Here is a 16,392-nt window from a genome sequence, read left to right on the forward strand (position 1 = left end):
CAAGTGTGACATTGACAAGTCACAAGCGGTCTGACTCTAGTTTAGTGTGTGACACGTTTCTGGAGCAGCGTCTCGGTGTGACCAGCCCCGTAGTTCATTTCAGAATATTCATCGTCCGAGTCCAGTTCACCCATAGCAATATAACAAGTAACAAAAACTCCTTACTTTTGAAGTAATAAGTACAGGAATAGCATTATTTTCTAATAGAGTAACTAGTAAAAAGTAACTTTTTTGACTTCTTGTGTACCATAACTTGGCCAACGCTGGTTACAAAATATCCCAAAGAGCAACAACGTTACCATAACTGTGTGCACTTCACAGGGACATTGTACTCCTTTCTCTTGGAGTATTTGGCTCCACAATATTGCCTCATTACTTTAAATGTCTTTAACGTGGCACACAACCACAGAACTGCGAGCTGCACCCAGTCAAATGAATGTGTATTCGCAGTCCTGAGGCCATTGATACGTATGGCCATAGTGGTGAGAATTCAATTTGCAAAACGGGAACTTTGTTATTCATGAGAAGAAGCCGGAGAATCGTTATCTCCTTTCAATTGGAAATGCACCATTGTCGGGGGAACTTCACCGTCATGGCAGAGGAAGAGTGCAGCGATCATTTTACAGCAATGAACAAAAACATTCATTTGGAGTATGTATGTGTATTGTTACCGATTTCATTTGATTATTTCTTATTAACTGGTGTTTGGTTTAAGGATCATTATTTTTTATTGCCAACTTATTTTTTATATTGCGTTGCATACATCAATAGCTTACACAAATTAATTTAAATATTACAGCGGATTTTACTATTTGCCAACAGATCTTGGAGCTGTGGCTGGCATCATGCCACGCTGATGAGACTGGAGTGTTTTGTTATTGTGGTGTTTAGTGACGTGTAAAGTCCTCCACCTCCCATCAATCATGTCTCTCTCTCTCTCTCTCTCTCTCTCTCTCTCTCTCTCTCTCTCTCTCTCTCTCTCTCTCTCTCTCTCTCTCTCTCTCTCTCTCTCTATCTGCATCAAGGCACACAGACTTGTAGCTTCAGAGACAGGAAATTACAAGAGTGGGTTTTGAAAATAAAAGACCTATATTTTATATCATACTTGCATTACAGCTGATATGCTGTGGTTTCTGCTGATGCTGAGATACAGGTCCACACTGTAAGATGATGCGGAGAGTTTACAGCTGAGGACCTAAGCTAAGGAATAGTAGCTTCACAACTTGATCCACTAATGATTTAGCATCCAGAACAAATGACTTAAATTGTAAAATGAATGATAGAAAGCATACTATATTGTGGAATACTCACTATTGCTGTGTATATTGTGAATGCTATGAATATTAATCAATAAACTATGATGGTTGTCATGGAGGTTCTGCTTCTCAATGATAACTATAAATAGTTAAATTAAGTGAAATAAATTTATCTGAAATAATGGATTATCACTTGCCACTTTCAAAACAGCCCTTAAAACACACTTATTTAAATCTGCCTAGTTTTTTTTCTCGCCATTGTCATCTTTATTGTTCTTTTTTTGCTGCCTCTGTTGTTTGTCTTTATCATGTGATCATGTCTTTATCAATGTACTAATATTTTTTCTAAATTTTCAAATTTCGATGAAGAAACAGTTGAACACAAGGGCTGTGGAGCATGCAGCACTTTACTGTTTGGAAATAGGGAGTGCAATAAAAGTGACAGACGTATTGATTGATTGGTGATATTAAAAGGAGATATTGAAAATATACATAGAAGTAACATTGCAATAACAACACGTGCAATGCATCAGTCATAGTATGCTATGTGGTATATTGTGTAAAAAATGTGCAGAGAAAATATTAATTATGGTAGTATGGTGAGTGTAATTAATGTCATCATGATCATACAAAAACCCTCGCGAGAGGTTTGAACATTTTGCCCTATTGTGAATAACACATTTTATTTTGAAAGTTGTGGTCGGAAGTGTTATATGATATCCTGTCTGATTTGACACTAACTGCACAGTGTGTGCGGGTGCCTATGTGTTTGAAAGTGTGTGTGTGTGTGTGTGTATGTGTGTGTGTGTGTGTACTCGGCTTCCTGCCGCTGCTCGGTGTCCGCACACCGTCAGTCTCGTCAGTGTTGATCGGCTCGCCATGGCGGAAGGACGCAGAGAACAGCCGCCCCATCCTCTCCTCTCCTTACCACCGGCCAGCAAGCGACCCTGCCTGCGCCCTGCTCCCCGAGGTCCCGGCCCGGGGCCCGGCCACGGCAGCGGGTTGCCCAGCTCCCGGTACCGTTCCCCGGAGTCCCTACTGGACTGCGCCGCGAAGGCAGTTGCGGAAAAGTGGGCCTTCGAGAGAGTGGAAGAGCGCTTCGAGCGGATCCCGGAGCCCGTCCAGCGCCGCATCGTCTACTGGTCTTTTCCCCGCAACGAGAAGGAGATATGCATGTACTCTTCGTTTCAGTGCCGAGTCGCCGGCGAGGAGGGTCCGTCGGCGGCGACCGGCGGGGCTGTGGGCGCTGGGTCCGGAGCGACAACCGCCGGCGGTGGCGGGGGATCTACCGGCACGACGGCTGCCGTGGGGGCAGCCGGAGCAGTGGGGACGGGAGACGGACTCCCTTTCCGCCGGGGTATCCGGCTGCTAGAGACCGGCTGTGTGGAAAACGTTTTACAAGTCGGTAAGTGGAATATTTCCCTTTAAAAAAAAAAGAACGAGGCGAAGCTTCTTTTTTTTTGTTGACACAAAACAGTGTGGACCGCTTCCAAGTCTCGGCTGCTGGATCTTTTACTGGGGAATGATTGATGGAAGTTTCCCCCGCTATCGTGGAAAGTATGCAAAGCGACTATTTCTCATCGAATATACAGCCACACTTTGCCGTGTGTGTTTTTACTTTAATAGGCTCACGAGGAACCGTTTGCTGTCAAGTTTCGACCTTTTTATCGGCCCCTCTGTGGAAAAAAGAGAAGCGGAGATAATGTCGCCTGCTAGCTTAGCCGACCAGCTGCTTTAAAAAAAATTAAAGGGCTTCTTCCTATTGTGGCTTCTCATTACTCCGCAGCTCCACTGCTGGCTACTGCGTCTTCACACGTGTGAAGCGCTGCCTCTGTGTGTGTGTGTGTGTGTGTGTGTGTGTGTGTCCGGGGTTTTCAAACGCGAAAAACCCCGTGTTTGGTCAACTATCATGCACTTTTCTTCCTCTCCGGAGCGGCCGAAGCTGGCTGGAGCCGTAACCCCGGCAGGAGGAGGGGGCGGGAGGAGGAGGGCTGACAGACAGACGCGGATACAAAAGCGTTGTCGCGTCGGGGCTTTTATTTTTGTTTGCGCGAACGCTTCGTTGCGAAAAAGTCGTTCCTTCTCTTAACTCGCTCGTCGGTTCAGGGCGGCTTAGGCGAGGAACAAAGGCGGTTATTGGGTCCCTTATTATGATTAATCCAACGTTAATCCGGGGAAGAGAAGAAGAAAAAAAATCCCCCCGCAGCTTTTTGTTTATTTGCCGCTGCTGCTCGGACCGGACAAAGAGCGCAGGCGCCACCAGCGTGGAAAATACACGCTGGGGAGTGTTTGTGGTGTTTTTAATTCTTCTACTATATATTATTAAAGTTAACCCGCCAGTAGCTGCGCGTAATGCTAAACCCCAGGTTGTATTTGTGCAGTCTGCCTGCAGCTTCTCGGCCTTGCTCGCAACACGGAAACGGCTTCCCGGTCGGAGTGATCGATAAGCGCCTCGCGTTTCCAGCGCTGCGGAGCGAGTGGCTGTTTCCAAACAAAGGGCCATTCCGCGAGAGCTTCGTTTGCGCTCGCATTTACGCGTTCACGCTACGCGCAGCCACGGAATTAGCCCGGACAAGGGGAGGGAGGGGGATTGATGAGATGAAACCGATGGATTGTAGTGGGAAGAGAAGGAGAAAAAAAAAGGCTTTTGTGGGGACCCGGAGAGGGTTTTTCTGAGGCCATATGGTGCAAGAGCCACTGGAGCTTGTCTGGGGGTTTCATGTTGCTCCAAGGTATCTGCAGAGGAGGGGGGTGCAAGGGCTGCTGCGTTTCTCTGCGACTGCATGTATCTAATTGCATTTTATATGCTCATCGATCCCCCCTCCCCTCAGTAATTAAATGAAACGCGAGACTTGTGAAAGTGCGATATTTGCTCTCTGTGAGATTTGTTGCCCGTGTTTGGTTCGATGACTTTTGGTCCGTCTGAGGGGGGGTGGTTGTGTTGGTTATTGAAGTCAAGAGTTGTTCTGGCTTTCGTTCTGCAGATTCCCCCCCAAGCAAACCACACCTGAGGGCCTCACATTTGTACCAGATGAACGGGGCTTGTTCGGAAACCATAACTTTAGTGAAGGGCGCTGAGCGAGTTCGAAGTAGTGACCTACTTTCAAACACTTCCTGTCATTACAAAGACATCGACCCGATATCACGCACAGACGTGTGTGTACACACACACACACACACACACAGACACACAGAGGTGAATCTGTGTCTAGGGCTAGAACTAGGAGAGTCATCTGCTAGTTCTCGTGCGTTCATGTACTTTTTGTAATATAATTCTAATGTTTTAAGCGTTCTAAGTGTCAGTGGAAATTTTAAATGTGCAAAACTCACACACATCTTCAAACACTTCCAGTCTTACCTGCCTCACCAGGGAATCACTTCCCAAATGCCCCCTCAGCACCACCAAGGTCAGTCATGAAACAGGCAGGCACATGGTTTTGTTATTCCTATCAACAAAACGCAAAGTTTGGGAGTGTGGCGGAGGAGGGTGAGGGGGGGGGAGCAAATAGCTGTCTGACATCAAGATAAGATTTGGCTTGTGCTAACACTTTTGCACACAGTGGAAACCCGTTTTCTGTGGCGGGGTGTTCACTGAATCACCTTAACAAGGGGGTATGAGGGTCGTTTGCTTGACGGACAGATTTTGGATGGGCTGTGCCACTGGCACAATGTCTGTGCCGAGATCGCTTTCACCTGACATGGCAGAATGAAACCGTAGTGTATGAAATAGAAGCGTAGTGGCGGGACAAGTGAGCCAAGCGTTCTTTCTAGCAGGAACTTACACGGAGGATTAGGAGCGAGACAAGGCGGCGTGTTCGCACATGCATGGTGGTTTTAAAACTTGGGCATCCGCATTGCAGTCTGGAAAAAAGGTGTTGGACTTTTCACCTTAGTTGAACCTTATTCATTGTTTCGATCAGGCTTCAAGCTACAGTTGTACCCCGACACCTGTATTTACATTTCAGTTTAGCTTACTGTAAGTCAGCATCCATCTGCATTAAGCCGAGGCCGTGTCTGCGCTTGTTCCAAGAAGGCAACCAGACACGCTGGAAACCCTGGAAAAGCTGGATTTTTTTTGTTGTCGTTCCTCACATCCGTCACAAGCACAGCGGGAGGTCCCGTCAACCCAAACTCTCGTCTCTAGACTTTGTCACGGTTTCTCAGAAACCGCCATGCCTCAAGCCAGATCTGGAATTGCTTTGGTTTTTTTTTTCTCAAGGTAATTACTAATGAGATCTAGTGCTGCGGGGGTGCTATCTGCAACTCTACTGTGTGGGACTTGACAGATTCGATGTCCGGGTCACGGAAAGTTTAAGACCAGACCAGGAGGAGTTGCCTGCTGTTGCCACAATACAAAGTTGAGGAAACACAAAATAATTTCTTTTTCGCAATGAGACGGGGACCTGCATAAGTGATGTATGTATGTATGTATATTTTTTTTGGGGGGGTCAAAAATAAAAGACTTTTATGCGCTCCACCCGCGTACATTACGCGCTAACGAGTTTGTCTGTCAGCCTCTTGTAACCGCGATACTGACGGATTGAAGAGACGTGAACTCATCGGCCCATGTGTTCATACAAATCTAGTCCTCGCTCCGAGTCATAATTAGAATAATCAAAGCTAAGCGTGCTTGTGTTTGTAACCCCCCACCCCCACCTTCCCCAGTTATTCACACACACACACACACACACACACACACACACACACACACACACACACACACACATATGCACCCAGAAGCCCCCTCACCAGAGCCTTATAAAGTCTTTAGAGAGCGGGAGGAAGGGATATAAAAGGAGGGAGGGATGGGGGGGGTTCTTAAGCTTTGAGTCAAGCTTTGGGATTATTGGGTCATGCTTTGTTACCCAGCTGTAGAGAAACCCCTTGTTCACAGAAAGGGGGTGGGGGTGTCCTGTGTGTGTGTGTAGACTTCTCCTGTCTCTGCAACGTTACATAAAGCTGTAATGGCTCCCTGATGCCTTTTGAAGCACCAGTGACTCTGAGAAAGCGAGGCGGCAAAGTTGAACGGGATTAAAGTGTACGGGCGAGTTAGCGGGGTGAGAACACTGGGGGGCTTCTGGACTCCAAGCGCCCTCACGTCCCGGAAACCGGCCCCCCTTCAATTAGGGCTGGATTTTAAGCGTCAGTACTGGTACCGATTGAGTGTCTAAAAAGTAGCAAAAGTTAACATGTTGGAAATCGTTTTTCGAAACTGATTCTGGGATCAGACGGTTTTAGCATTGTCAAAACAATTGCTCGAAAAGTTTTTAAAATGTCTGTTTTGTGTTTAGAAAAAAAGCTATTCCTTCTCGGAGCCCGAGGCAACGTCTGTAAATTGCTTCCAAACCCGCCAAAACTCGGTTGGCAATGACATGAAATGGACAACGGCAGCAAATCCTGAAATTTCCGATGGCGAGGGCTGTGATTATTCGGTAATCCGCCTGGCATATAGATTAAGTGATCAATCCAGTTGCAAAAATTGCTGTTGATTAATTGTTTTAGCATCCCGCACTCCAGTCGACCAGTCCCACATGGCACATTCTTTAGGAACGTATAGCCGATTGTTACTTGAGGCGTTCGAGATCGCCTTTGGAGAAACTTTACCTTAAAGTTTGTGAAGCAGCTATTTACTACTTGTTATCACTGGTTCATGAGTGATTTTTGGTTTGTTGATTCTGTGTGTGTGTGTGTGTTGAGTGTGGAGGGAGGTGTTGGGGGCCGGCCCTGCCAGTACTTCCTAAGATGTCATTTCCCGGCAGTTTGGCCCCAGGGTTCCGTGATGTGTGGAGACGCTCGCGAGCCTCTGGCACAAATCCGCTCCCTCCGGTTGCTCAAGAGCGTTGAAGGCAGAGGGAGGCGGTGAGCTCATTCTCCCCATCCCCAATCTTTTCTCATGACTCGACGCTGTTAATTTCGCCTCTCTCTGCTCTCCAATGCTAATTAATTTCTCTGCTTTTTTCACCCAACGCAACTACATGTAACTCTTGTCTTTCGTGCCCCTGTTTTCATGTTCTTCAGCACTTCTCTCTCTCTCTCTCTCTCTCTCTCTCTCTCTCTCTCTCTCTCTCTCTCTCCGTCTCGCTCTCTCTCCCTCAGTTTCCACAACTTGCATCAGTAAAAGATGACTCTCTTTAATCATTTTCTGTCTGTAGGCTCCCGCATCGACCAAGGCAAGATCTCGGAGGTTCTTTTTTTTCTTCCGTTTCCCCCTTTTCTTCTTTGCCTTTACTCCCGCCGCCGGTTTAGGAAGTGTTGGTGGTTTTGCTGAGAGGACTGTGAGGGGGGCTGGAAAGAGTCAGTCATGACTCCGTTGAGGATGTTGGCTCCTATTCGTGGGTAACTCCATGGAGGGCAGCCCCCTGTATGACTCAGCCGGGAACATCTGTGTTCCCGGCTGAGAAGTGATACATGCGCGTGTTCGGAAGATTCGACTGGTTCTCTTGATTGTTGGCTGTTCAGTCCAGAACTCACTTTCCCCCCGAAAAACGTTGTCTGTCTTTAAAGTTTTTTTGGAAACAGGTTTAACTTTTCTGTGTTTTTAAATGTGTTCCGCGTCCGTCAAAAGCTCCTTGTGAGTTGTTTGACGATCCTCTTCCTCTCCCCGCATCGGACTCTGTGTGCAGTTGGTTTCTCTTTTTGAAGAGACGGTCGAAAAAGCATGCATTGCAAATATTACTTTGCGTGAGAATGCGATAACATAGTGTACTTTGTGATTTCAATTGGCTCTTTAGTAGCAACTTCAGTCGCAATTTTTAAACACCGATACTGTTTTTTTTACTTGTGTGATTTTTTTTTTTATACTCCTGTCGGCGTAATTTGAATTCTCATGGCTATATGCTTTTGTTAAAGCTTTGATTTATATTATTTAAATACTCCTCATTACATACATTTAAAGAAAATGTTACATTGTCAATCGGCAAATGCTTTAACCTTTACTGCAGTGGTAATTGTAGCTGGATGCTTGAACATTAATTTGCAGAAGCACATCTTTTCTTTATTTTTTTCTTCCTCCTTAAGTGCATTTCTTCTTGTAGATCTATTTATCCTTGTATATTCACAGCAGAGCCCATTCTGTGCCACGACTTAAGCCACTTAACGCGCGCGCGCGCACACACACACACACACACACACACACACGAGCCACCCTTCCCTGGCGCACAACGCAGACAGACAACATTTAATCAGTGTAATTAATTCCGTGCCCGCCACACTCGAAAGGAGAGAAACCGGTAAAAACAAATCGTCCCCGCACTCTTTATTAGCTCTCGGAGAGGCCTCTTGAAGGATGAGGCCATCAGGGTGCCGCGCTGTTGTCGTCTTCATCAAAGAAAGAGGCGCCTGTACGCATGCGCGCGTGAGTGAGAGCGCACGAGGGGCTGATTATCTAAAATCATTAATCAAGAGGTTGTTGTTTGAGGGCTTTTCTTCCAAAGCTACCAAGTAACAAAAAAAACAAAAGAGCTTTTTAAAGCAGCAAATGCATTTAAGACAGCAGCAAACATCTTAACAGGGATTGGTTTGGTGTGTGGAGGTGAAACATAATGCACCCCATGATTTCTGGTCTGTTTGACTTTAAACAGACCATCATTTAGTCAATGAACATCATGCAGTAGTCTGTGCCAATACCAGTAAAATAACACGATTCTGAAAACCAATTTCGACACCACGATAAAAAAAAGATTCCATGTACTTGAAACATGAAGTTCTTTATTAAAATATTTGAAAGATAGCAAAAGACATACAAAACATGTGCAATAGAGCATAGCACAACATAATGAAGTGCACTCAGCTTCCGAAGCATCACGGCCGAGGCAAAAACATGTTGTTTTTTTTGTTTTGTTTTTTAACATTTCCGTTTCGGCAAGGCTGCAGTTATCATGTGCTGTTGTAAACAATGCAACTAGTGGAGGTGGCAAGGTGCTCAGTGTTGCCAGATTGGAAATGCCAAATTATCGTACCAAAGGTTCAAAATGGTTGTATTTGGAGGATCATTTTCGTGCATCTGGCAACACTCGGATCCGTCGACGCGCAAGAAGATGCAACGTAAGGGAGATATCATTTCCAAAACTTGTAAGGGCGTAATAACTAGTTTGTGAAAGACCCAGAGAAACCCAAATATCTAACGAGGCAAAATCCTGGCCGCGGTTGCCATCTTTGTTTTCTGAATGTAAACGTCAACTGGAACACTGAAGCGTATACTGCACCCATCAGTTCCAGAGAAGGCGCAGCGCTGAAGCCAACAGCTAGCATCGGTGCTCACGGTACTTAAAAAATATAGGCATCGTCGGTGTTTTGATATTTTAGTATCGAAAGATACCGTAAGTATCTGTTCTAGTGACATCCCTAATCATGCTGTATTTAAGAAGACTTGAAACTAGAGATTGAGACCATAAACTTATGTTTACTCATTTATTTATTTTCTTATAGACTTCTATACAACTAGAGGAGTCTCCCCTAGTGGACAGGAGAGAGTATGCACGTTTTAAAGCACTTCTCCATCGGCTTCACTCGTCAGAGCTGCAACTCGTGCCTCTCTGTGACGGCTCATTCAAACTAGTACGTTCAAGAACAGTTGGAGCAAAGAACTTGATCTGACTCTACTTTGAATCCCTTTCCTGTGCATGCTGCTTAGAGCGATGGCGGTGACAGCAAGGAAGTTGCGTTCACTTGCATTATGGTTATTTTCAAGCTCAATTCAGTAAAAAAATATGCATTGTGGCGAGGCTAAAAAAGAGTCGCCATGTTGTGTTCAAAGCTTGGGGAAGAATTATAAATGGATACAGTTGTTTGCGCTTCTTTGTAAATACACAAGAGACAATTTAACTAATGGCCAAGTCGTCCTTGATCCACGCTTTGTGGACGCTCATTCTCTTCTCTTCTGAAATAAACGGCATCACACATTTAACCCTTTGCAGAGAAGGAAATGGGAACGGTTTTATCAGCTTGGTGTGACGTTATCAATGCTGTGTTATTGAAACTAATTCAAAACACCATTGAATTCATGTCAAATCTACCTGGATTGTTACTTCAACACCCCCCCCCCCCCCTCTTTAAAACGAATCCAAGCTCTTTCCTCGCTGCACTTCCTGCATTGTGGCTGAACCCGGCCCTCGGGGTGTTCCAGCCATTCGTTTTTTTTGCAACGATTTTCCAGCTATTCCATTTCGACTCCGGACTTGTTTGCAGTTTGCAAGCGGCAAAAAAAAAGGAAAAGCATTCTTCGTCGATGGTACTGTTTGCTCAGCCCCTTATCCCTCAACAACAGCTCATGTCTTACAGTTGTCAGGTGTGTGTGTGTGTGTGTGTGTGTGTGTGTGTGTGTGTGTGTGTGTGTGTGTGTGTGTGTGTGTGTGTGTGTGTGTGTGTGTGTGTGTGTGTGTGTGCGCGCGCGATGAGATCAGAGCAAACACGTTTTATTTTTTTATCACTCCAGCCCTGTGTTCACACGGCCCCGCCTGTCCCGTGTGCGTTTCCCTCCCCCACTAGTGCTTTTACCTCGGGTGGTGAGTGTGCAATCATCAGCCCAGATCAATGGTGGCCTTGTCCTCTTTCACTTTTGAAGCTGACAGCCTGCTGCATTCAGGTATTGCACTGTTCCACACCTGTCATTTTATTGGCCTTCCGTCCGCACGCACGCACGCACGCACGTGTGTGTGTGCGCGCACATGTGTACAAGTGTGTTTGCCATGGTTGTTCGACACATTTGGCCCCCGTCCACGAGAGAGAGAGAGAGAGGGAGGGAGGGAGAGAGGGAGGGAGAGAGGGAGGGAGAGAGAGAGAGGGAGAGAGAGGGAGGGAGAGAGAGAGGGAGGGAGAGAGAGAGAGGGAGAGAGAGAGGGAGAGAGAGAGGGAGAGAGAGAGGGAGAGAGGGAGAGGGAGAGAAGAAGAGGGAGAGGGGGAGAGAGAGATGGCAGGCCGGACCATTATGTCCTCGTTTGGTTGTAATTGCCTAACAAACGTTAGAGAGAAATGGACAGTCGTGGAGGAGGGGGGAATTGCAAAACAGACCCCCAAACACTCTGATCCTGAATTCTATGATGGGGGAGAGAGCGGGGTGGGACATATTATACTCTATGTAATTTAATCTCATAACTCATCCCACATGGGATTAAGTGTAGTCTTTTCCACAGAAAGAAACAGCTATAGCTTGGGCTGTGGCTTCAACAAAAGAGAGGGGGTGGGTCCAGAGTAATTTAAGTGGGGGATGAAAAGCAGTGACCAGGTAGCATTGCTTAAAAAAATATATATGGAAAATTTTTATATATATATATATATATATATATATATATATATATATATATATATATATATATATATATATATATTCCTTGATGGTCGGCCGGAACGCATTCAAGCAGAACTCTGGTTCCACGCATCTGTCTTCTTTTCTCTGGGTTTCTCCTTCTCAGCTGCAAGCCATTTTGGAGTATTCCATAAAAGTTGAAAGGGAGAGTTGAAGTTTTTGTTTTGTGGTGCGACCTGTGGAATATGTTTTTTGAAGCTTTTCAGATGGAAGTGAAGAACAAAAAAAGTCAACAAAGATTTTTGGTAATGTAGTTTTAGCCATAATTAAATAATTTTCGGGATGTTGTGGATCACAGATATCAGGCACAGAGATAATCAGACCTCTATCCTATGTGCTTACTCAATCTCCGCAGCACTCGGAACCCCTCCCTCCCACCAAGCCACTCACAATTACCGACAATAAGATGGACGAGGGCACACAGAGTCCATTGTGTGCAAGACATCCATTATTGTTGGATTAGCAACTTTTCCCATACATCTGGCCGACTTTGATGTGAGGAGGAAGTGGGAGTCCGTTCGCTCGGCGTTGTCATGGTTTACAGATGTTGCCCTTAAACAAAAATATGAAATCATCTTCACACTTTTGTCACACTTCCCATCCGCCTTATGCAATTCATTTAAGTTTTTCAGATTGTTTTGGTTTCGCCTCTCCCTTGATCATCGCACGCCTCATTTTTTTTTCATTGCCCTCCATCTCTCCCCAAACGTGTGGATACGGTTTTAAAGGAAGCACTTAGCGCCAAAGCTACGAATAATTATATCACTTAGAGACCAAGTCCCCCTATTATGGTGATTCAGACTGACTGTGTGCATTAGCAAATGGGCCGGGGCCTCCTCTGTGTGGCTGAATTATTCTGAGTCGTGCGCCGCGTGAATCTGAAATGTGACCATACCCCCCCCCAGGCCCTCCATTCAAACCGGGGGAAAAAAAGCTCCTAAAAAGTCTCCACCGTTCACATGTTGTAACTTTATTTCATCTGCCTGTGTTTACATACAGCTGTGAGCCCTCGAAAAACTTTTAAGATTAAATTACAATGATGGGACAATAAAACAACATCAGATGATTGATCACGCTCATTGAAAGACTAATGCGCCAACTCGACCGTAACCAAGACCGAGTTGTGATCAGCATCTGCCAGAGCGTCAAAGGCCCAAACCAAGTGCAGGCCGCAGGCTAACTCGTAAGCAGGGCTGTAAAATACGCAGACAACTGCTAAAGCTGTAAGGCAACGCAAGCCGAAAAAAGTTCTTGTGCAGAGAATCGAAGGCACCAGTTGCCAAGTTGCTATTGGCAACAATTTTTCTCTCTTCAGAGATTGGAAACCTCTTTTTAACCCACAATCCAAGGCTTCAATAGCGAAGGTGCCGATGGATGTGGTGGGAGTCGGAACAAAGGTCCCGAATAAAATACCCGGCATTTAAAAGGGAGGGAGCAGTTGAACAAGCAACCAGCAACCTGCTAGAGAGCTGCCCTGCTGCTACTGTGTGTACCAGCAGCTGACGGGTGGACATCCTACAACTGCTAACATTTGAGGTTCACGTTCTGTAAGGTAAAAAAGCATGCATAAACACACAGATGTGAAGGGGAAGCATTATTGCCGCCATTTTGCGTACGATGACGTTTAGTTCCCCTCTGTCGGCACCTGTTTTTCCCGCAAGAAGTGAGCCACAATTCAATCACAGAGCCGTGTGAGGAGGGGCTTCACATTAAACGTAAGAGGCCGCTCTGTCGACGTTGACCTCCTCCTCCTCCTCCACGGAACGAGCGGGCGGCTAACCGCAAGGACAGCTACGTGTTTGCCTCAGGCTGGAGGGAAGAAGATGCCTCCTCAGCACTTGTTAATTGAACGCATGCGTTAACGTGAATTGTTACCGTCATACATCATTCGGCTGTATTCCCTCACAACCCCCCTGCCGCCCTCCCTCTTTCTACTTTTCTCAGCCTGTCCGCCTCCTTCTCCTCCTCTTTATCTCCCTGCCTGCTAATAACAGCACTCTGTGTGGGTTTCTTTAGAGGAAGACCTGCCATGGCCCATTAGGCCGCAGTCTCACCGAGAAATGAATGGTGAAGAGTGACTTCGGAGGGGGAGGGACTGGGGACGGTATGGGGGAGAGAGGGAGAGAGGGAGAGAGATGGATGGAGAGAGATGGATGGAGAGAGATGGATGGAGAGAGAGAGAGAGAGAGAGAGAGAGAGAGAGAGAGAGAGAGAGAGAGAGAGAGAGAGGGAGAGAGGGAGAGAGGGAGAGAGGGAGAGAGAGAGGGAAGGAGGTAGAGAGAGGAGCTAAACGGCAAAATGTACAAGTACATAACTAACCTGTCACCTCTCCCCTTCCCCCAACACACACACGCATGCACACTCACACACACACACGCTGCAGTCATAAAAAAGCCAACAGGGTGGGAGGAACCTCATTAGGCTCTCAGCAGTCCATCACGAGAGGGAGGGAGGAAGGGAGGGAGGGAGGGAGAGAGAGAGAGAGAGACGGAGAGAGGGAGAGAGGAGGAGAGAGAGAGGGAGAGAGAGGGGGATGGTGGGGGATGCCCTGAGAAAATAAGGGAGCAGAGGGAGGAATGAAATTGAATTAATAGAAGCAGTCAAGTGCAGACACACACACACACACACACACAGGGGACATATGAGGACAACCTCTCTCTCACACACACACATATTCACTCTATGCAACATGATTAATGTGGTCAACAGCCGTGAGGATCAGTCTGGTTGGGACCCCTCACCCTTTAACACGCATGCACACGCACACACAAATGTCTCCTGTCCCGTCCCCCGTCCTCTTTTGGTGGCCTTCTCTGGCTCGTTTATTCACACACACCCCTCATCCCCACAACCAGCCTCCTCTCCCCCTCCTTGCACCCAAACAAAGATGGAGGAGACAGACGCCGCAGATTGTGTTCTTTTTTTCCCTCTTTTTTTTAATAATAAAAAAGAAAGTAGTATTAAAGTTGCGCATCCACACTTTAATGCATGCAGCGATCGGGTATATTTCGTGGTCAAAAAGAACAGTCGCGAAACGACAGATAAACACATTTGATTTCCTATCAATTCCTCAAAATCCCCCCCAGTTATTTTGCTATGTGGTATGCTTTTATTTTGAAATGTGGCGTTTTTTCTGTCAGCTGTAACTAACCGGCAAGTTTTAGTGGCCAGTGTCCCCAAGCCATGTTCAACAATTTTCACAGATAACATAATGAAGAAATGAAAGGAGAAAAAACCCTCTCTCGCTAATGTGGCTGTTTGAAACAGTACCTTTCTGTAAGATGGCCTCAAGACGTTTGAACCCAAACCACTTAAACTGTCAGCTATGAGGAGGCCGGTAAACTGTCCATCACTGGGAGCGCATAATAGGTTACTAAATGTCCACTTTAAGGCTGTGAATGAATTTTGTGTGTGTGTGCATGCGCGTCCAGATACACACAGGGTTTCTAGCAGATGTCATGCTGTAATAGGATTAGTTGCCTTCTCTCCTGCTTCACACTGTGTGTGTGTGTGTGTGTGTGTGTGTGTGTGTGTGTGTGTGTGTGTGTGTGTGTGTGTGTGTGTGTGTGTGTGTGTGTGTGTGTGTGTGTGTGTGTGCGTGCGCGCGTGCGTACAGACTCTGAAAGTGTAAAAAACTTTTCAGAAGTGACAGTTTTAATCACGGAAATCAATTGTTGAGTGCATTTGTTTTTCAAAGTGTATGTATTTTACACACATTTTGTATTCTTTGGTGTCCCTTTCTGTGACTAAGATGTCGTTGAATCTTAGCAATCTTTTCCCCTTCCTTAATACTGTGCTGCGCGCACACAAAGCCACGTGATCTGTGTATTCCCACCTTTTTTGATTTTAAAGCTAGTTGAATAGCTAGTCTAATTTTCACCTATAGTTACAATTTGCCTGGAAGAAAGGGAGCATGTGGCACGCTAAGCACTTTTTTTGCTTTGACAGCAGAGTGTGTGTGTGTGTGTGTGTGTGTGTGTGTGTGTGTGCGTGTGTGTGTGTGTGTGAAAATCAGTGTTCAAAGTGTTGTGAGTTATCAGTGGGATGAAACACCACTGCTGTAACAATGGGATTAAAGCTGCGCTTATGAAAGAAGCAATTAAATGGTATCTTATCTCATCTGCTTCTAACACCAAAAAGGCACTTTCATATTCTCAAGTTTTTCCTCCTCCTCTTCAGCACTGCGGATCGGTGGACAGCCGAACTGTTCTTTTGTCCGATTTTCGTTTTCCATGTGATTATTGTTTAATGTGTTAAAAATGTCTATTTTGCAGCACTTGCATTGCCGTAATCGAAAACAACAACAACAACCAACGTCGAGTCAAAACAAACAAGCTGATTTCAGGGCAGTTAAAATCCGCATGATGCCTGTTGTCCCCTTTCCAAAAAATTAAAATCATCATCTCTTCATCCAGAGTGAAGAAGAAGCCGCATGAGAGAGGAAGTGTTGAGGTGTAGTGGTGGGTTGGCGAGGTGATTGAAGAGGGGTTGATCAGGATAATTCTCTCTGATTGCAGCCTCTGTCTCCTCTCTGTCCTGGAGAGTGCCGAAGCTGCTACTTACCCTTGACGTGGCCTCTTCGTGTCCTCCGTGTACCTCTACCTCTCTCCCTGTTCCTCTCTCCTTCCTTTATTGCTTCTGTTCATTCTTTTTTCCTTCGGATTTGAGTCAAAAGGTCAAGCTCTGGGACTAAGTTCAGGGAAAGCGAGTGAATCCTTTTTGTAATCAATCCATCCTGTTTTGCCATTTTTAAACTTTTGATTTGAGTGCTGTTTTCTTATTTGTTATTGGTCCATGCAACTGTATTTCATTATTATTTAGTTTTTTGACCTA

General features: G+C 45.8%; 1 protein-coding gene across 1 annotated transcript in view; it reads left to right on the forward strand.

Moving 5' to 3' along the window:
* Positions 1-2,076: 2,076 nt before the first annotated feature.
* Positions 2,077-16,392, forward strand: part of zswim5 (zinc finger, SWIM-type containing 5) — a 55,643-nt gene continuing 41,327 nt past the window's right edge. The window contains exon 1 of the mRNA XM_068570934.1: positions 2,077-2,661. Within this exon, the coding sequence (XP_068427035.1) occupies positions 2,136-2,661 (526 nt within the window). The 5' untranslated portion in view covers positions 2,077-2,135. The remainder of the gene's footprint in view (positions 2,662-16,392) is intronic.

The sequence above is a fragment of the Clinocottus analis genome, unplaced genomic scaffold, assembly GCF_023055335.1.
Source record: "Clinocottus analis isolate CAN_PGR_092001 unplaced genomic scaffold, fCliAna1.0.p SCAF_11, whole genome shotgun sequence".
Lineage (NCBI taxonomy): Eukaryota > Metazoa > Chordata > Actinopteri > Perciformes > Cottidae > Clinocottus > Clinocottus analis.